General features: G+C 41.9%; 2 protein-coding genes and 2 long non-coding RNA genes across 5 annotated transcripts; 3 read left to right on the forward strand and 1 right to left on the reverse strand.

The window, feature by feature from the left end:
* Positions 1-1405: 1405 nt before the first annotated feature.
* il17a/f2 (interleukin 17a/f2) lies at positions 1406-4917 on the forward strand. Its single transcript, XM_038702047.1, has 3 exons — positions 1406-1563; positions 2424-2575; positions 4661-4917. The coding sequence occupies exons 1-3, from the start codon at positions 1531-1533 to the stop codon at positions 4893-4895; spliced, it is 420 nt and encodes a 139-aa protein (XP_038557975.1). The 5' UTR covers positions 1406-1530; the 3' UTR covers positions 4896-4917.
* LOC119890681 lies at positions 1548-7347 on the reverse strand. Of its 2 annotated transcripts, XR_005442276.1 has the most exons (4): positions 7256-7347; positions 4967-5440; positions 4594-4864; positions 1548-2581 (listed from the first exon to the last, which is right to left on the reverse strand). It is a non-coding gene; the product is annotated as an uncharacterized LOC119890681 (long non-coding RNA). The 2 variants fall into 2 exon arrangements; XR_005442275.1 differs by having other exon boundaries at positions 4594-5440.
* Positions 5933-15618, forward strand: LOC119890679 (membrane progestin receptor beta-like). The gene is made up of 5 exons (XM_038702046.1): positions 5933-7499; positions 7587-7699; positions 10706-10862; positions 10935-11150; positions 13332-15618. Exons 1-5 carry the CDS (start codon positions 7215-7217, stop codon positions 13641-13643), a joined length of 1083 nt encoding a protein of 360 aa, XP_038557974.1. The 5' UTR covers positions 5933-7214; the 3' UTR covers positions 13644-15618.
* Positions 15619-17843: 2225 nt separating this feature from the next.
* LOC119889741 lies at positions 17844-21388 on the forward strand. The gene is made up of 2 exons (XR_005442146.1): positions 17844-18071; positions 21329-21388. It is a non-coding gene; the product is annotated as an uncharacterized LOC119889741 (long non-coding RNA).
* The last annotated feature ends 124 nt before the right edge of the window (positions 21389-21512 follow it).

A 21512-nucleotide genomic window follows, 5' to 3' on the forward strand; every position in this document is an offset into this window, starting at 1 on the left:
CTGCATCACATCCTGCAACACCTCGACTCTCCAGGGACATATGCAAGGATCCTGTTCGTGGACTTCAGCTCGCCGTTCAACACCATCATCCTGGACATCCTCAGCACCAAACTCACCCAGCTCACTGTGCCAGCCTCCACCTGTCAGTGGATCACAGACTTCCTGACTGACAGGAGTCAGCAGGTGAGGCTGGAGAACATCACATCCAGCACCCGGACAATCAGCACTGGCGCCCCCCAGGGTTGTGTGCTCTCCCCACTGCTCTTCTCCCTCTACACCAACGACTGCACCTCAGGAGACCCATCTGTCAAACTCCTGAAGTTCGCTGATGACACAACAATGAACACATCGGCCTCATCCGGGACGGTGATGCGTCGGCCTACAGACGGGAGGTTGATCAGCTGGCTCTCTGGTGCGGCCAGAACAACCTGGAGCTTAACACGCTCAAAACTGTGGAGATGATTGTGGACTTCAGGAGGAGCCCCCCCACTCTGCCCCCCATCACCATACTCAACAGCCCTGTGTCTGCTGTGGAATCCTTCAGGTTTCTGGGATCCACTATATCCCAGGACCTGAAGTGGGAGCCCAACACTGACACCATCATCAAGAAGGCCCAGCAGAGGACGAACTTCCTGCTCCAGCTCAGGAAGCTCAACCTGCCTAAGGAGCTGCTGATCCACTTCTACACAGCCATCATCCAGTCTGTCCTCTGCACCTCCATCACTGTCTGTTTGGATCTGCCACCAAAAAGGACAGGAGCAGACTACAACGGACAGTCAGGACTGCAGAAAAAATAATCTGTGCCAACCTGCCCTCCATTCAGGACTTATACATTTCCAGAGTCCATTTCACCCCGGACACAACCTGTTCCAGCTCCTCCCTCCTGTGCAACAACCCAGTAACTCTGCCTCTAATCAGCCTCCTGTTTACTGGTTACCACTTATTATTTATTTATTCATCATTCTCTATTTCAGTGCTGTTCATACTATGTCATATTGTATATACTGTATACCAATACACCTACCTCAGGTCTTAAGGTCATAGGTCTTTTTTTTTTTTCCAGCATCCTTTGCACTATGCTCCATCACACTGTGTACATGTGTACATGTATGTGTACCTGTATATCATATCCACCTTCGACATGTACATACTGTATATTCTATATGTCTTGTGCATCATTTTAGACACATTTTTCCAATTGTAACGTATTTAGTATCTTTCGAAACTTGGATTGAAAATAGAACAGAACATAATAAAGCGTGTGGGAATCAGAAGAAATGTCAGCTCAGCTTATCCTGAGTCGTGTCAGTTGTTTTACCATCTATCTGATAGATGTTATCAGTGAAGAAAACGTGTTGTTCACAATGTGTCGATCAGCAGGCGAGATAAGAGGAATCTCCCCTCTCATGTCACGTCTGCTTATCAGCTCAAGGGATCTGCTGTGATCAGATCTGACAGTAAGACCATCATAAAAACACCTGAACTCAGAGCAGTTGGCGCACAGAAGCTGCACACGACCACGCCGACAACATGAAGCCGAGACACAGTGCCTGCAATCTGCTGGTGAGCAATAACTTTATTAACCGTACGAAATGATGACAAATTACTCTGCTTCCAGACCACATCTCCGAGAATTCAAATAGAGTATATAAAAAGGGGATAACTAAGTTTCAATGAAGCGGCAAGTCAGCTGAATATCAGCTGATATCAACTGTTAAAAGTCTTGATAAGACAAAAATAAACTATGAGATAATGGACACAAAATGAGCATCGCTCAAACATTTCCTCTGATACATCCATATTTACATCTATGTTAGAAATTAGAAATTTAGAGCGAAGATTCGGATTTAAATTAACAAATAAATCATATACATTATAAACCTGTGTGTTTGTGTGGGGGAGCCACAATTATACGAGATATGGATTAAACCAGTGAAGTAAATGCAGAGCCGCTTTCTTTTTTGTACGGAGTCCCAAAAAAGCCACGGCGAGCAGTTTCTGTATGTTGTTACAGTATATTTTGAGTTCTCTCGTAATCATATTAACAACTTATGTTAGGTATCTTTAATGCATCCAGCTACTCAGATGAAAAGCACATACAGTATGGTCACCAGTAAATCAACTAATCATCATGATTAGACTAATTAATAAATAATAAATCCCAACAGAAATTGAAATTTATTTTTGCTAAGAAATCAATAAATATCTCCCTAATAAGAGTTTATTACATAATTCACTTTCAACTTTTTTGTGTGTCTTAGCCATCGTTAGCCAAGGGATACAACTCTATTAAAAGATTTTTGCATAAAATAAAAAGTACAGTATTTGAGGTAACACCACTGGTTGGTGAAGAAATGTCATTTCTGCCCATTTATAAACAAATGCATCTGATACTCTATAGTAATAATGTGTCCTCTCTGCAGGTATTTTGCAGTGTATTGTGGGTCGTCTCCTCCTCGGTGAATGCTTCTCCTCCTGGTTGTGACTCCACGTTGGCGTTCTCCTCAGACGTCGCCTCCTCGTCTGAGGGAAACGGGAACATCCACAGCAGATCGCTGTCTCCGTGGAGCTGGAGGTCAGTCTGACGATGCAGAGACAGTAAATACATAAAGGGATGAATGAGTGAGTGACTGGATGAATGAATGTCTGAACAATTTTATAGCGAAACAGCAAATAAACGTCTGTCCGAGTGTGAGTGACTCTGATCGTGTTGTGTTGTTCTAAATATCAGTGGATCCTGGTTTATTAGTCTTTCTCAACTAAACAGAACTTAATTTATCTCTGTCAGCATTTTAGTAAAAATAAATAAATAAGAAAGAACTGAGAAAGAAACACAAAAAAATTAATTAAAGAGTAAATGTCAAAAGAATCAAATAATATGAACCTGACAAGTAAATAGAGATTAACTTATGAGCGTAACAACTTTTAAATAAAATTTCAATTATATTATTGCTGCTGGTGAGCAATAACTTTATTAACCGTACGAAATGATGACAAATTACTCGGCTTCCAGACCACATCTCCGAGAATTCAAATAGAGTATATAAAAAGGTGATAACTAAGTTTCAATGAAGCGGCAAGTCAGCTGAATATCAGCTGATATCAACTGTTAAAAGTCTTGATAAGACAGAAATAAACTATGAGATAATGGACACAAAATGAGCATCGCTCAAACATTTCCTCTGATACATCCATATTTACATCTATGTTAGAAATTAGAAATTTAGAGCGAAGATTCGGATTTAAATTAACAAATAAATCATATACATTATAAACCTGTGTGTTTGTGTGGGGGAGCCACAATTATACGAGATATGGATTAAACCAGTGAAGTAAATGCAGAGCCGCTTTCTTTTTTGTACGGAGTCCCAAAAAAGCCACGGCGAGCAGTTTCTGTATGTTGTTACAGTATATTTTGAGTTCTCTCGTAATCATATTAACAACTTATGTTAGGTATCTTTAATGCATCCAGCTACTCAGATGAAAAGCACATACAGTATGGTCACCAGTAAATCAACTAATCATCATGATTAGACTAATTAATAAATAATAAATCCCAACAGAAATTGAAATTTATTTTGCTAAGAAATCAATAAATATCTCCCTAATAAGAGTTTATTACATAATTCACTTTCAACTTTTTTGTGTGTCTTAGCCATCGTTAGCCAAGGGATACAACTCTATTAAAAGATTTTTGCATAAAATAAAAAGTACAGTATTTGAGGTAACACCACTGGTTGGTGAAGAAATGTCATTTCTGCCCATTTATAAACAAATGCATCTGATACTCTATAGTAATAATGTGTCCTCTCTGCGAGATGAGGGCAGATATTTTTTGGTAGTAAACATGCGTATACAACAAAATTTACCTTAAAGTTTACACTTCTATTTTCTTTTCTTACACAAGAATTAAAACTAATTACTTCATAATGTATTTGCTAGATTGACAGAAACGTAGGAATATTCCCCCTTTTACACCTCAACTTCTGTAACCTAACTTTTTTTAAGCCGTTCTCACATAGTTCTCACATACGGACTCATAGTCAAGACCCTTTACAGACGTAATTCAACGCTAAAAATGGGCGTAATAAATAAATAAACAGAAAAGTCCAAGTAAGGAGGTGGTTTCCTATATGAAGCACAAAGTCAACCTTGATTCTTTTTAGTTATGTACCATAACTTATGTAAGTAATGTACTTAATTTAACCCCAACCCTTGATCTTTTCCTAAACAACATTTCAACGTTTCACAACATTAACCACTAGTTTTATTTTGAAAGTCTAATGGGACATTACATATTTATTGTTTCTAATTTGTCCATATGTGACAAGTTGGGAGTGAGATTGTGTTGTGAGCATATTCATCCACAAATATACAATGTACCATAAATTTATGTAAATGGATTTAAACAAATAAATAAGTAAAATACAAATATTTTTCCCCTTTTTTCTCACATTACTGGCTTTAAATTGTGTTATATCCTCTCATTAAACCCCTATTTTGCAAAAAATTTTCTGTCCTACTGAACATTTAATTATTCTATTGACATGGTCCTTCCTAAAGACAACTTAAAATCGTAGTGATTTTTGTCACCTGTGGGACTCCGTATCTGTGGGCAGCACTTGATCTTGTTTTGACTCCGTTGCTGTCGTTTGCTCAGGTCGTCCACCGTGAAGAACCGGATCCCCGCCACCCTCTGGGAAGCCGAGTGCAGCAACAGCTTCTGTTCCAGTCCCAACCCCGGACAGCCCAACAAATACAACATGAACTCCGTCCCCATCTACCAGAACGTCCTGGTCCTGAACCAGCAGCGCGGGGTTCACTGCTACACCGCATCGTATCTCTCTGTGGCTGTCGGCTGCACCTGTGTTGTGGCCAAAACCAACCAAAACTGATCCATCTCGACCCGAACAAATAGGGAATTTGATATTTAATATGATTTAACTCTGTGGAATCCATAATTTACCTTGTTGTAGTATTGGAGTGTAGTATGGAGTAATACTGTATCAGCCCTGATGCAAACATAAAGTGTGAAGAGTGACATGATCTGTACTAATAAAAAGACACTGTCAACTTCTCTATTCTCTCAGAGGTTCCCAATTTCTTTTATTTTATGCACAATAATAATTTTTAGACACAATATAAATCCCAGCAGAGCTTCACACAACCTCTAGCAAACCCGAAAAAGGGGTCCTGCAGAGGATGATGAGTCAGGCAGGCAGAACAAAAGGCTGGGAGGATGAGGAGGTATATATGTGCTGCAGGACTGGATGAGACAGGAGAGTTAGTATGTGGCAGGGAAGCACAATAATCACTAGCTGAAGTTGTGGCTGACAGAGATAAACAGCTGGTGGAGATGATTCTCCGGTCGCTGCCGTTAAACCACCGCAGCAGAAGAAGAAGAGAACACGACGAGGTGACATCATTAAAAGAGTCGAAGCTGAAATGGAGGAAAACCATGTGGGAAGTTCTTAATACGTGTTTTCATTGAATTCAGTTACAGTGTCTAGTTTTATTAATCTAGTTCAGGTTGCTTAATTCACTCTGTTTTCTTATTGTTTTTGAACCTGATAAGACGCAGAATCACTGAAAGAAATAAAAAGAATCAACAGAGGCAAATATATATTTTGTTTACAGGATACAAATGCCTTTAAAACGCTACCATGTGCTCATTTTAGTGGAGTGGGAAAACAGAGTGTAACACAGAGGTGTGTATTAGTGTGTGTGTGTGTGTTTTGAGTCTCATGATGTCTGAAATCCTCTGCAGAGAAAAACTCATTCAGACTGAAATCAGCTCGAATTAGCTGAAAACAAGAACACATTGTGGAGGTTAGACGTGTGTGTGTGTGTCACCATGCATGTGACAGCGGCCAGTCTGCAAGACCGAACAGCGAACGGGTCAGTGACTCTCTCAGGCCAGCAGAACAGAGCATGCATCCGCTCGCGTCCTGAAGAACTCAGGTAGGTGGGTTTCCTCTGTTGTGTCTGTCAGGTGACCTCTGACCTTTGACTTTCTTACTGTTGGTTGTGATTTAGCATTTCTTCCGTTTTGTTTCTGATCCTCTTAAAGGTTTGTTTGTAGAAAACAGCAGGCCAATATGCTTAATTACCTTCAAATATACTGAAATATGTTAAATGTCATGCCTGACTGTCTCGTCAGCTTCGTATTATTAATCAGTATCAGAATACTTCTAAAACGTTACCTGGCAGGAGCTGGAGGGGCACCTGATTACAGGAGTACTTTAAGCTTTTCTTCTGACCATCTGTTTAAATTATTTCAACTTTGTTTTCTGAGGAATCTGTTTCAGTTTGGTGTACAGCTCTAAATACTACATTACCCATGAGCCTCAGCAGCTGTTGCTTTGGAGAAGAAGTGGTGTAACTACCAACGTACCTGGGTAACCACCAGCGTACCTGTGTAACCACCAACGTACCTGTGCAACCACCAACGTACCTGTCGAATCAGCAACGTACCTGTCGAACCACCAACGTAACCACCAACGTACCTGTGTAACCACCTAATCACCAACGTACCTGTGTAACCACCTAACCACCATTGTACCTGTGTAACCACCAGCGTACCTGTGTAACCACCAGCGTACTTGTGCAACCACCAACATAACCACCAACGTACCTGTGTAACCACCTAATCACCAACGTACCTGTGTAACCACCAGCGTACCTGTGTAACCACCAGCGTACCTGTGTAACCACCAACGTACCTGTGCAACCACCAACGTAACCACCAACGTACCTCTCGAACCACCAACGTAACCACCAACGTACCTGTCGAACCACCTAACCACCAACGTACCTGTGCAACCACCAACGTAACCACCAATGTACCTGTCGAACCACCAACGTAACCACCAACGTACCTGTCGAACCACCAACTTAACCACCAACGTACCTGTTGAACCACCAAAGTAACCATCAACGTACCTGTCGAACCACCTAACCACCAACGTAACCACCAACGTACCTGTTGAACCACCTAACCACCAACGTAACCACCAACCGTGTAACCACCTAACCACCAACGTACCTGTGCAACCACCAACGTACCTGTGTAACCACCAACGTACCTGTGTAACCACCAACGTACCTGTGTTACCCATCACCTGCCTGTTTTGTATTTTAATGAATTTCTTTGAATTGTTTCAGCTTCGTACAAAACAACAAGCAACGAGACAAACTCAGGATCCTCTCCCATCATGCCTCAGGTGTCGTTCGTTCCTCCCTCGCTGTGCCTCACCTTCCTTCCTCTGCTGGACCGCCTCCTCCCCTCCCTTCCCTCGACCGTCCGAGACGTGGACGTCCCCCCTCTGTTTAGGGAGCGGTTCATCCTGTCTGGGTACCGTCCCGTGGGCCTGTCGTGGCGCTGTTACGTCCTCAGCCTCTTCCAGATCCACAACGAGACTCTGAACGTGTGGAGCCACCTGCTGGCTGCCGTCTGCGTAGCGCTGAGGTTCATGGCGTTCACCGTTCTGCAGGGAGGGGTACTAAACTCTTACAGTCTGTTTCACCTCCTGGTGTTTGAACGCTTAGTGTTTGAGCTCATAACGTCTGACCTTTGACCTCCACAGGGGATACTGGGTTTTCGGCTCCAGGGTCCAGAGGGTCAGGGGTTTTCTGTGGACGTCTCCTCGCTGCCTCTGGTTCACTATGTCTTCTCCGCTGTCACATACCTGAGCTGCAGGTGAGCCAACAAAAGTAATTATTTGTTAATATTTTAATTATATAAATTATTTTTATTTATATATAAACAAAATACAACCAGCACGTCTGTCCGGACTCTCAGCAGATTTTGGATGGATTGTGATGAAATGTGGTCCAGACCTTCACGTTCCCCTCAGGATGAACTTGGTGACTCTGACTTTTTATCTAGCACCATCAGGTTCAGCTGTACGCTGTGTTTACTGCTGATTAGCTAATATTAGCATGCTAACACGCTAAACTAAGAGGGTAAAGGTGCAAAAAATCATTGTGAGCATGTTAGCATGCTGTGGTTAACATTTAGCTTCAAAATGATACAGTACAAACAAGGTGAAACAAAAAGACAAAATCCAAATGATGTAATCAGGTGTAAAATATACTCCAGATATCCACAAGCACGAACAGGCAGGTCCAAGCAGACGACCCAAGGAGGAAACACCGCACGACAAAGACAGAGCACAACAAGCTACAATGATCCGGAAGGACAGAACAGAAGGCAGTATATACATGGTTAGCACATGAGATCAAACTAAAACAGGAAACAGGGAAATACGGTGAAACGAGGACCGGCACTCACAGAAGGAAGCAGACAGAAACAAACACGACACAAACACCCGAACAGAAAAATGCACACAGACAAAACAGACCAACATGCTGACTGAAACCAAAACCAACCAAGCAGACAAGAGAACAGAGTAAACAGACAGACGTCCTCGCTTCAGAATATATGTGACTCTGACCAGGGGTGTTTCCAGGCTCTTGAAACATTGGGGGTCCAGAAATCTTTCATGTTCTCACCTGCCCCCCCCAGTCTATAAAGCAACAGTAAATGACCTCTACTTGTATCAACCATCAAAAACTTTGCAACCTTGTTATGCCATCAGTCAAACTGAACCCTATAAATCAGTGAACTACATTTTAATTATTAAATATCATCTATTTATGATTTTTTTATAATTACTACTGATAATAATTTAAACTACAAATATTACGAAGGGTTTCAGGTTCCCCCTGAAAATTTGGTCTTTAAGCACTTAATTTCTTGCATTCTGGTGACTTTTTCTGCACCAATTCATTGAGGAAATGTCTTTATTTATATAAAATAAAAATAGTGTAATATAGTGCTGTAGGGCTCTCAGGCATTCTGTAATAATTCTGTCAAATATATTTCTCCTGTTTCTCATTTTATTTCATCCCTGCTGAGCCAACACACATGCAGGCATAAGTAACCTAAAGTCTTTAAATATGCAGGTTGAACCTCTTCACCTCAATGATAGATGAATTCAATTTTATTCAGTTTTAAACCTGTGCACCTTAATAGCTCCTCTGTTTCAGCAGGTTTTCTGCTCAGGTTCAAAATTTTCTGCGCATTAAAAATCTCTCCCACATATCTGTGTTCTCTGACATTTGCAGAATAATAATTTAAGATATAATATTAGGAGATATAGTGAGAATGAGGTCATTATATTTTAACAAAATCTACCTGCTGTGCATTACCCTGCTTTAGTGCTCTGCTGATATGGTCGTAGGCAGCTGCCCCCTTTAGACCGTCTGACAGACAGAGAGCCTGACTGAGACGAGCTCACTGCTCTTCATCAGAGGTAGAAAACCAAAACTGAAAACACTTGTGATCAGACAGAAATATCAGCACACGTCCACTTCAGCACCTCTGATAAAGTGCAGCACACAGTGAAGCATCCTGGAGCAGAGAGACAGTCAAACAGAGCTAAGACGATCATAGCTATCTGTGAGTTTTGGTCAATGGGCGTGTCCGTGGCGTGGCGTCCAAAATCGATGATTCGCAGTGAAACAGGAAGTTGTTATAACTTCAGTGTACATGCTCAGATCTGCACCAAACTGTCCATGTAGGAGAGTCCCGCCCAGAACACATCCATATGCCAACAAACGTACAATGTCATAGCGCCACCTGCTGGCAACAAGAGCTGTTCTACTAATCCCACCTGCTTCAAAACAGTCTCAGAAGAGCCTTAAGACATTGATGATGCTATGTCGTGAATCTTGTGAGTTTTCGGATAACGGTGTGTCCTTGGTGTGGCGTCAAAGTTCAATGCTTCGCCATTACACAGGAAGTTGTTGTAACTTCACTGTACATGCTCATATCACAGGTCAAAATTCACTCAACCTCGTAGCGCCATCTGCTAGAATCAGGAAGTGTCCCTTCAAAGATGCAGCCCCTGCGCACTGAATCACCAAGATACACAAAATGTTTGTGGTACATGTATCATCCCAAGATGCACAAAAAAGCCTCTTGGAGCCATACCTGAAATCAGACAGGAAGTCAGCCATTTTGGCTTAAATGTGCAATTACAGCCCATTTATGGCCTTTTACAAGGTCTGTACTCTGTACCAAACTTTATATGGTCAATAACAGTCCTGAACACATCTACATGAAACTGATACTCTGATTCAAATGTTTTATGGTCATGATTTACATCATAGCTGGTTGGTTCAGTTCAAGGCTTAAAAATCTTTATGGAAATTATGTAAACAAATGGGGAATTTTCTTCTGGAGCTGTGAAACAAGTGCACGGTCTCTGTTGAGCTCTATTAATAGGTGCCTTTGACTTGATGCGGCGCTGCGCAGAGCTGAAGTAACGTGATGCATGCTGGACTAAACATGAGGCATGCTGGTTAGATATTCTCACGGACTTCCGCTGCGATGCAAAACATCACCATGTCACTTATATTAAAACCTCATGGACGCAAGGCGGCTGTACTTGTCCCGTGTCCGCAATTGTTTTTTTCCGGTAGACACAAAGTGGGATATGTCCGACTTGACAGCAGTGTTTTTATACCCCACCCCTGCGCTGCTCATCATCTCACCTAAGTGAGTTATCAAACAGCTGATTGCTTCCACGGCCAGCGAACACAGAACATCGGGTCGCCTGATTGGTGTTTGTGTCCACCTGATGAAGTCGAACGTTCACTCTCCAGCTTTGACTAACGGCCCTTGTGTTGCGTGTTGCAGTGCTACGGCTCACCTGTTGCAGTCCCGCTCGGAGCAGGCGCATTACTCGCTGTTCTTCCTGGACTACGTGGGCGTGGCCGTCTACCAGTATGGCTGCGCTCTGGCTCTGTGCCTATACAGCTCCGACAGTGCCTGGACACAGAGCATGCTGGGACAGGTGCGTTAAAGTGACTTACATCCGTCCTCAGCCGAGGCGTTCAGATGTTCTCATGATGCCATTTTCTCGCAGGTCTTCCTCCCGGCCGCCGCCCTCCTCGCCTGGTTCTCCTGCGCCGCCTGCTGTTATGCGAAGCTTCGTTTCCGGCGGCCGTACCCGCTCCACAGGAAGCTCTGCCAAGTGGTGCCGATGGGCGTGGCCTACCTGCTGGACATCAGCCCCATCGCCCATCGTCTCATCACTGGCAGCTGGGCGAGCAACTCTGCACTGCCACTGCACTGCCTGCAGGTGGCGCTTCTTACTCAGCATCAGCATAACACTTCCAAATATCTGTTAACCAGTTAGTATGTGGTTACGCTCACTTATGCAACCAGGTCACGCAGGTAAATGGACAACACGTTTATGTGAACTCTTAACTGTTTCTAAACATCACAAATGAGTGTTTCGCGTCAGGCGACCGGACCTTAACTATGCTACACAAGTCACATGACCTACAACAAGTGCTTGTGAAACAGTCAGAGTTTGCCACAACAAACATTAATATGGTTCGTAACACCATGGTGCACAACCTTCACAACCTACCTACCAGTCTCTGGTGTCGGTGCGTTTGCAAGATGTGGGGCTTATTTTCTATACTGGCATCTCTCTAAAAGTACAAAACACTTTTCATGTATGTTGAGTTTTGTCTGTTTCATGTTGATCTACAATTTCTTTATGTAGTATATTGAAATATCAATCAAAATTATATTAAGACAGCTTTATGAGAACTGGGTGGTGAAATATTGTCGTGCTCCATCTGCAGTCTGTTAGAGAACATATATGAGAGGTGATCACACAGCACCGATAACTTGATCAATCATTTAAATCTTCTGACGAGGCTCCAGAGTCTGTCTGCCACAGTGGTTAGATACTCTACCCACATTATGAATTTTTACTTTCAATGATTTATGAAAATAATAAATGCAAGTGATCGTGACATATTTAATTGTACTACAGTATGAGTTACTGATTGCACAGAGCGTGATTAGTTTCTACATCTAAAGCCCCTTTTCCACCGCACTCTACTCGCCTTTTTTTGGTTTTCCATTGTGGAACGATTCTACCTGTTCCTGTTACCTGGTACTTTTCCACGTATCTCCTCCGTTGAGGTTCTAAGCGAGCTGAGGCGATACTAAAATGTGACGTGAAAACACAGCAGACCACTGATTGGTCAGAGAGAATCGTCACTATTCACTGCATCATCATCAGAAAGTTTTATATTTTACAATTTTCATACGTTATTTCATCACTAAATCCACTTCTGAGAAGTTTTGACGTGAGAAATCAAACGTGTAGATTTTCGAATATTGACAGTTTTATGAAAAGTGATGGTGGAACAAAAATGTGCTTGAAAGTTTTAGGAGTTGAGGAGCTCCGCAGGTGGCTGATCTACTAACGGTGTGCACGCAGAGTGACGTCTTTCAAAAGTGCAAGATAGCACCTGTTGTTCATTTACTACTTTTGCTTTAAGGAATATGCAATTAGGGTGTTTAAATTTTATTGTGCAAAGTAGTGAGATGGATGGATGGACACAATGTAATCTACCAAGCCTAAACGCAATTTCATGTGAGTGCAACAGCATCTGTATTTAATACATTTGAAGTAAAGGTGCAAACCGGCAAGTGTTGCACAGAGATGGCTGCTCTTATCGTTGCAGAGAGACACAGCTGTAATGAAAGAAAACGTAGAGAAATTAACAATATTACAATATTATATCCAATATGAAGAAAGAAAGTTATTTTATTTATTCAATGAACTATATGAATTGAATAGTTTTTTTGTATTTGGCGATACTGTTGTATTAACATTCATGCCAATAAAGCAAATTTCGTTTTGACCGGACTTCTTTTCTCCGTGAGATGGAAGAATTTAGCCGCCTCCATTGTGTTTTCTACTGTTGTCATCTAAGCAATAATTCTTAGTTGATCACCTATAACTGGTACTGCAATTGCATGTGCAATATTTTAGAATCCACACGCAGTGTAGTGCTTTTTATTCGGGATGTTAGCAAATCAGGCCCACTGAATGGTACTATCTGCAATGAAAAACGGAGGACGGCAGGGCAAAACCAAGTTGAGTAGAGTCGAGTTGAGCTGGAACGGAAAAACGGCATATCAGTCAGGATGTCCTCCTCCACACTATAAATAAACCAGGACATCAGCGGTGGAAACTGACCTGATTAGACTTGGTTTCAGTTTTAGTCCGAATATTTTTAATATCTCTCTTTTCAACCTGTCACTGAGATACTTTCCCCGTTCGTCCTACACGTGTTTGTAGAAAGCGGATTAGATAAGTTACGTGTACACATGGCCAAGAAAACAGCGTCCTTCAAGAGAAACCCAGCTGGTGAAATCAGGTCTCTGGAGAAAGTACATGTACAGAAAAAACTGTGTTGTGGTCTTTAACTGTCTTCTATCATTTCTCCACCAGGTGGTGCTGTTTCTGCTGTCAGCCTTCTTCTTCTCTTGCCCCATACCTGAGCGCTTCTCCCCCGGCCGCTTTGACATCGTCGGCCACGGCCACCAACTCTTCCACATCCTGCTGTCCTTCTGCACGTTGGTCCAGCAGGAGGCGCTGTTCCAGGACTTTCTGTGGCGGCGGCCGGCGCTGGTCAGGGAGTTTGGAGAGGGGCGCCTCCTGCTGGCCTGCGCCTCCTTCCCCTGCCTGACGGTCTGCTGCACGATGACGGCACTCGCCATGAGGAGGCGAGCTCAAGCTCAGCTGATGAAAGAGCAAAGATAGAAGAGGAGGAGGAAGAAGCAGCAGCAGCTGTGACTTCATGAACTCCTGAGGGATTTATTTAACATGAGCTTTTTGTAAATGTGTGTGAGTGCTTGTGTCTGCCTACGTTTGTGTGTTTGGTGTCGGTGCCTCATCATCAGATTCAGAATCAGAAATACGTTATTGATCCTCGAGGGGAAATTCTTTAAATTGTGTTGAATCATGTTCCTGAATTGGTTTCTTACCGACCTTGTAACTCACAGACTGACTGCCAGACACTAAAATGCTAAACAGAGCTCCAGGCTAACTTTTTGCATACATTTTTCTTTCACGTGCACCACCACAAAATTTAGGAGTAACCAATTTTTCCCCATTACCTTTAGCACAATAACAGTAAATTTTAACCTTCTGTCATTTCCCGTACACATTGACAGTTGTGTAGATTGATGGTAGACAGGAACACGTCCAGGTATCGGAGGGTCCCTGCTGGCCAGCCTAGCGCTGGTGTTTGGGTGGACGGTTCCTCCGACCTGTGGGTTCGCCCTCCATGGCCGTTAGGGCAAGCACGGTGTTTCTCAAACCCTGAGCGAAGCCTCCCACCAGAGGCTGCGACCGGCTGCTTAACCACAAGCAGATGACCCGATGTTGCTTAGCCCCTCAGCTCCGAGCGCTACACCAGGCGCAGGCAGCGTGGCGGGCGTGCCTCATCACCCCCGGCGTGTAGGCCGTTACGATCGTCCGCTCTTGGCGGTGCCCAAGGGCGTACAGCTTACCTACCTTGTTGATCCTGTCAATAGCATTTGCTTGTCTTAAGGATTAAGCCATGCAATAAGTACACACAGCCGGTACAGTGAAACTGCAAGTGGCTCATGAAATCAGTTATGGTTCCTTAGTCGCTCTAACGTGATGTAGATAACTGCGGGGTGGTGATGGAGCAGTGGATAAGACACATGCCTTTGGGGTGAGAGACCCGTGTTCAATCCCCCACTGTGACATCCTTGGTGAACAAAAAATCTCCTCCTCGAATGCCATTATCAATCAAGTGGCTCTCTACCTCGCTGTCATTCCTTTTCTTCCACCGGACTGCGAGCTCTCTTCTGATTTACGTACGTGCTACTTGTCCGTACAGACCCACGAGAGGACAACGAAAAACAGTTAGCAAGTATGAGCTAACCTCTGTTGCTCTGTTCACGTCTGCAAGACAGCTGCTGCTGCGTGTGACGTCCTGTTCTTCTTCTGGGCATGCGGGTCACTTTCAGGCTGTGGACAGTTCACGCTGGAGTCTGATATGGGCCAAATTTAAACAATAAAGTGAACTGTTGAACAAGAAAATCTGATCTGGGAAAAAAATTTAATGGAGCATTAAGGCCTGCAGTCTGAACGCAGCCTAAGAGTCTATAGGGAGATGTTGGGCGAGCAGCAGCCACCTGTCAATCAAAGCCGCCACACCCCTAATAATGCAGAACTTTAAGGCTTCATTTAATTTAAACGGTTGAGTTATAAACAGTTTTCATGAAGGGCAAAATTAGCTATATAAATCTGAACCAGGCTGTAAACATGTTTATTACTGCTGTAAAATTGGGCCTTTTAACATGGATCCCTTTTGGAGGCAGCCTCAGAATTGCAGTGTTTGTTAGTTCCAGATTGGCTTCACCCAGGAGACCGGAGGGTTGCCGCTTGGTTTCAGGTCTTCTTCTACACAGCATGATGTTCAAAATGAGTTCCAGCTCAACAACTACAGCAGTAAAATCCTGATTTTACATGAATGCATGAGGAACAATGATCTGATATAATATAAACTAGCATAACAGTCTCAGGGGATAAAGTATTGTAAGTTTTAATACTTTAAGTACATTTTCCTGATTATACTTACATGCTTAAGTAACATTTTTACTTTTACTAACAGAGTACTTTTACAGTGTGGTATAAGTACTTTTACTTGAGTAAAGGATCTGAATACTTCATCTACCACTGAATAAATGTCCTGTTGTCTTTATGTTGTATGTGGAAGAACTCTGTTTGCAGTTTATTTTAAATTTTTTGTAAAACCATGTTTTTTTTCTCTTCTAAATTCAACCTATAAATGCCGTGAGCCGCAACAAAACTCCCATTCACCTCATCTGTGTTTTTTCAGCGGAGACGCAGATCTCAAACACAGCTGCAAATAAAACTATTTGCATGATCATACACTATAAGGAAATGGAATTACATTTCTTCTTTTGACAAGCATTTAGCTGCACAGTAGATGTTGTTATCTCTCTCTCGCAGCTCTCGGCAGGCCTCGCTTGACCAGTCAAGCGGTAAGCGTCAGTTGCAGTGTTTGGGTGGAGCTGCTGATAATGTTCCAGTAACAGTTTGATTTGGGCTTTAATGAGCTTATCAGGCCCAGCTGCCTGTGGTCAGAGAAACGGCCAAAAAACTACAAAAACTCCGTCTGTGTTGAGTTATTCGAGGAGAATATGTCATGGCAGCTCCATGCTCTGTAGTACCTGTTTGGGACAAAATTATATGTTTTGAAATGTTGGGAAAAGTAATATGACAAGACACAAAACAAAAAGAAAAACACCGTAACACTATTCTTTAATCCAGTAGAAAGCTGCAGTTTTCAAAACAGTACGAAAATACTGGACAGAATTAATATCTTTTACCATTAAAATATTTAAAAGATGTGCCGTGTGCTTTTCAAAAACACAAAAACTGATTTATCTTAATACTTAAAAGAACATTGTGGAAATCTCTGTCCAATCCTGGATGTTTTTAGCCTAGCTTAGCACAAAGACTGGAAACGGGGAAAGTGCTAGCCTAGGTCCATCGGAAGAGGAAAAAAAATCCACCTTCCAACAGCTCCAGCTCTGTTTTTTACATGTTGTGTCTTGTTAGCTAACAAAGTAGTGACCAGTCCTGCAGTCAGCTTTATTTCCACAGCAAAACATGTTTGTGATTGTTCTGTTGATGTCTTGTTTTGTTGCTAGAAATAGCTTAGCATCTCCTGTGTACATGTCATTTAATAACTTCTACAAAAAGTCATAGTCTCTGCACGATTGCGCGTAAGACAGCAAGCAACCTTGCTAGCAAGACAATTATCTGGCTAGCAAGTGAGCAAGCTTGTATCTGGTGTGCCTCAAAAAACTGAGACTCTTTATAAACCAAAAGTCATGTAATAAACTCTGAAAGCTACGGTGAGTTTAATTCAGTTTACAAGAAGATACAACACGTGAATCAGACAAACCCAGAGCTGTTGGAAGGTGGAGTGGAGCTAAGCTAGCAGTTAACCCTTACCCGTTGTGCTAAGCTAGGCTAAACACACCTTGGACCTTTCCTGGACTTTTAGGCAATAACATCATTTATTTTTTGTGTCCTTGAGGAGCATGTGTTTGTAGCTCATCTGGCTTTAGTTCTGACCATTTTTAAAGTGTGAGAAAAATATATCGAGTTAGCTCCTAGGTCCCGTTAGCATTAGTGACTAGCTTGTCAGCTAAGAATCACTCAGCTTCAATGATGTTTGAAAGTGTATTTTTCTCTTTTAGTTGAGCTAGGCTAGCAGTTTCCCCCTGCTTCCAGTCCTTCTGCTAAGCTAGGCTAAACTCAACCTTTCCTGGACTGCAAAGAGTATTGCCCATTTTGTCAGAGTCTTGTAGGTAATTAAATAAAAGTTTTTAGTGTCTTTGGGAAGCATGTGTTTGTTGCTCATCTGTCTTTAGTTCTGACCATTTTTAAAGTGTGAGAAAAAGATATCAAGTTAGCTCCGAGGTCCCGTTAGCATTAGTGACTTGCTTGTCAGTAGGACTGCAATTAATGATTATATTCATTATCGAGTAATCTGTTGATCATTTTCACGATTAATCATATTGGTCTATAAAATGTCAGAAAATTGTGACAAATGTCCAGATGACGTCCTCAAATGTCCTGTTTTGTCCACAACCCCACATATATTCACATTGAAGAAGCTGAAATCAGAGATTTTGCAAATTGTTTCTTAGAAAAAAATGACTCAGAATGATTAAGCAACTATCAAATTAGTCAACGATTAATTAAATAGAGGACAACTCATCGATTAATGGACTAATTGTTGCAGCTCTACTTGTCACCACTCAGCTTCGATGTGTGGTTTTTCTCTTTGAATTGAGCTAGGCTAGCTGTTTCCCCTTGCTTCCAGTCTTTCTGCTAAGCTAGGCTAAACGATGTCCTGCCTCTTCACTGTCTGTCCAGAGATGAAACCGATCTCCATCGTCTGATCTGGATCTGGAGACAACAGAGACCAGGATGATGGCATCTCTCCCGTCTGTCCATCAGTCTCACATATGTTTGGTGACTAAACAGTGTGTGTGTCTCTTTAAGCAGCTCAAAGAGCAGAGCCTGTTTGTTCAGTCTGTTAATGTGTAAACCTGCAGCAGGAACAACTCCTCACATCTGAAACTGAACTTACAGCTGTCTGCACCATGGACACAGGTAGACTTTATACTGACTTTAATCTACTTTAACTTGGTCATAGCTAGTTAATCTACAGTTAATAACTAGTCAAACATGGATATTTATCTGTATATTTGATCTAAAAGTCTTTGACAGTCAGAGGTTCATGACATCTTCCTGCACTTCAGCTATTATTTAAATGTAAATGTAAATATTATTTACATGTAAACTGTTAAAATATTAAGACCAACAAATCAAGTCTGACACTTATTTTATCTGACTTTCCAGGATGATTGTTATTATATTATATATCATTATATTATTTTATGTAATATCAGTGACAACACAGAAATAAAAAAGTACCAATAACTCATAATAAACACAGGTTTATACCACAGACACAACATATATGTATGTAGGAAGTATTAAACAATAATATAACAATATAATTATTCTGTACAAACAAACATGTTTGATACAGTATATCAGCGTCATTATCAGTAATATGGCTATCATATAAACCTGTGTTAATAAGGCCACATGTGGTGTGATTTGTGAGCATGTATCTCACGGTCTACATCAGCAGATGGACTTTTGCTAAGTTATTGTGGTTCCTTTATTATTATCCTATTAGTCTCAAGTGTTTATTGATTTATCTAAAATATTTAGAAGTGTCTTGCCATGAAACTCTGCCTTTGTAAATATTATTTAAATATATATATTTATTTGTCTTTTCCAAGCTAATTAATTTAATTTATTTTCTCACCTTAGCGCAGACAAACTTCTCCCTTTAGTTTCTCTCAATAATAATCAGTAAAAACTTTCCTTTAAAAACTCCTGCAGCAGTTTCAGGTTAGGTGCTTTGCTCTGTGCAGCCCCAGTGCCAGATATTTAGAGCAGTGGGTTCTTTTCAACTTCTGACAACCTTTTTTAAAGGAATAGTTCCACATTTTGGGAGAAAACTGTATGCCACTTCATTAGGTACACCTGTTCAATTGCTTGTTTACACAAATAGCTAATCAATACATCACATGGCAGCAACTCAATGCATTTAGGCATGTAGACGTGGTCAAGACAACTTGCTGAAGTTCAAGCAGAGCACCTGAATGGGAAGAAAGGGGATTTAAGCTACTTTGAATGTGGCATGGTTGTTCGTCTGAGCATTTCAGAAATTGCTGATCTACTGGGATTTTCAATATTCACCACAACCATCTCCAGGGTTTACAGAGAACGCTCCGAAAAAGAGGAAACATCCAGTGAGCTGCTGGAAACGCCTTGTTGATGTCAGACTGGTTCAAGATGACAGGAAGGCAACAGTAACTCAAATAACCACTCGTTACAACCAAGGCATGCAGAATACCATCTCTGAACACAACACGTCCAACCTCGAAGCAGACGGGCTACAGCAGCAGAAGACCACAGCGGGGGCCACTCCTGTCAGCTGAGAACAGGAAACTACAAAACTGGACAACAGAAGATTGGAAAAACGTTGCCTGGTCTGATGAGTCTCCATTTCAGCTGCGACCTCCAGGTGGTCGGGTCAGAATGTGGCGTAAACAACATGAAAGCATGGATCCATCCTGCCTCGTGTCGACGGTTCAGGCTGCTGGTGCTGGTGTGGTGGTGGGGGATATTTTCTCGGCACACTTCGGGCCCCTTAGTACCAACTGAGCATCGTTCAAACGCGACAGCCTCCCTGAGTCTTGCTGACCACGTCCATCCCTTAATGACCACAGTGTACCATCTTCTGATGGCTGCATCCAGCAGGACAATGCACCATGTCACAGAGCTCAAACCATCTCAAACTGGTTTCTTGAACATGACAGTGAGTTTACTGAACTCCAATGGCCTCCACAGTCACCAGATCTCAGTCCAACAGAGCCCCTTTAGGATGAGATGGGACGGGAGATTCTCATCATGGATGTGCAGCCGACAAAGCAGCTGCGTGATGCGATCATGTCAGTATGGACCAAAGTCCATGAGGAAGGTTTTCAACACCTTGTTAAAAGTATGCCACGAAGAAGTTCCTAAGGCAAAAGGGGGTCCAACCCAGTACTAGCAAGGTGTACCTAATAAAATGGCCAGTGAGTGTATATTCAGTTTTTGGCTGAGTGTTCGGATTGTTACCACCCTCATGTCTGTACAGTAAATGTGAAGCTACATGCAGAAGCAGATTAGCTTAGCTTATCATAAAGACTGGAAATAGTGGGAAACTGTTTCCAGAAACAACATCTACCTATCAGCTTCTCTAAAGCTCACTGACAAATACCTTATATCTTGTTTGTTGAATCATGAAATAAAACACAATTTGCCGGGAGGTTATGTGCCGGACTTTTTGTGGATGGGGTCAATAACTTTCTAATTGGTTCCCTAGCAAGAGGTCAGAGTCAAGAAATAGTCTTGCACATGCAGATGTCATTTCCACTGGGGACACTGAGGACATGTCCCCATCACTTTTTTAAAGCATAATTTGTTTAAAAAACGTTCTAAAATATAGTTTGCAGTTAATTAACAAATAAAAAAAATGCCTTTAGAAAGGTTTATTTGCACATTAACAAAGCATGCAGTGCAATTAAAATATAGAAGAAACAAATGTGCATCGTCCAAAAAAAGGTAACTTTTGCTGATTATAAAATGATCCAAAAATGTGCAGCACCAGTTAGTAACTTTAACAACGTCAAGTTTTCCGTTCTCTCCCTGTGAACACGACAAAAGAGGAAGGAAGACTAAATCAGGCCTACGTATGTGTTGCCTCTGCCTGAGAGCTGCACCGACTTAGATTCTATACCTATTTATATAATTTGAAATGTTTTGAAATGTTGTGTTTCCTTTTCCAAAAACTAAAAACATTTCCACCATAAACTGGTGCAGAAACTTTAACCAAAATGGAGGAAATAAAGTGTTTAATGATCAACATTTATCTCGGCATGGAGGATATCTTTGTCTCTTGTTAACCTAATATCGCATAGAGTGGTGTCTCGCGAGCTAAGTGTCTCCTCACACCCCTAATCACAAAGTGACGCCCTTGCCTGCTCATAAATCATCAGAGGTTTCCGTCTGTTTCCAGTCTTTATGCTAAGCTAAGCTAACCAGGCCTATATTTAATGGACAGGTGTGAATATTAATCTTGTCATCTAACTTTCTGCCTTGAAAGTTAATAAGATTATTTCCCAAAAAAAGCCAAGTATTTTGAAAAACACCTCTAAATAATATTTATTCAAACTTGAAACCTTGGGGACTGGACAGGTGTTAGTGTCAGTGTTTTTCAGTCTGATGGTTTTGTGTTTGTTTGACAGGAATCAGTCAATATGATTAAACTGCTGCTGCTTCAAGTCTCGCTGAGCTGCGACTGAGAACAAGGAAAACACCTACTCCATGTTGTTTTCTAAAACAGGAAGTGACATCACACAACACTTGGGTTATCTTATTTATTCTCCAGGACGCAGGTTAAAAAGTGAACGTGACCTTGGTTATATTTAC

Source organism: Micropterus salmoides, unplaced genomic scaffold (genome assembly GCF_014851395.1).
Source record: "Micropterus salmoides isolate LMB-PRFRI ecotype aquatic unplaced genomic scaffold, ASM1485139v1 Ms_hic_scaffold_6, whole genome shotgun sequence".
NCBI lineage: Eukaryota > Metazoa > Chordata > Actinopteri > Centrarchiformes > Centrarchidae > Micropterus > Micropterus salmoides.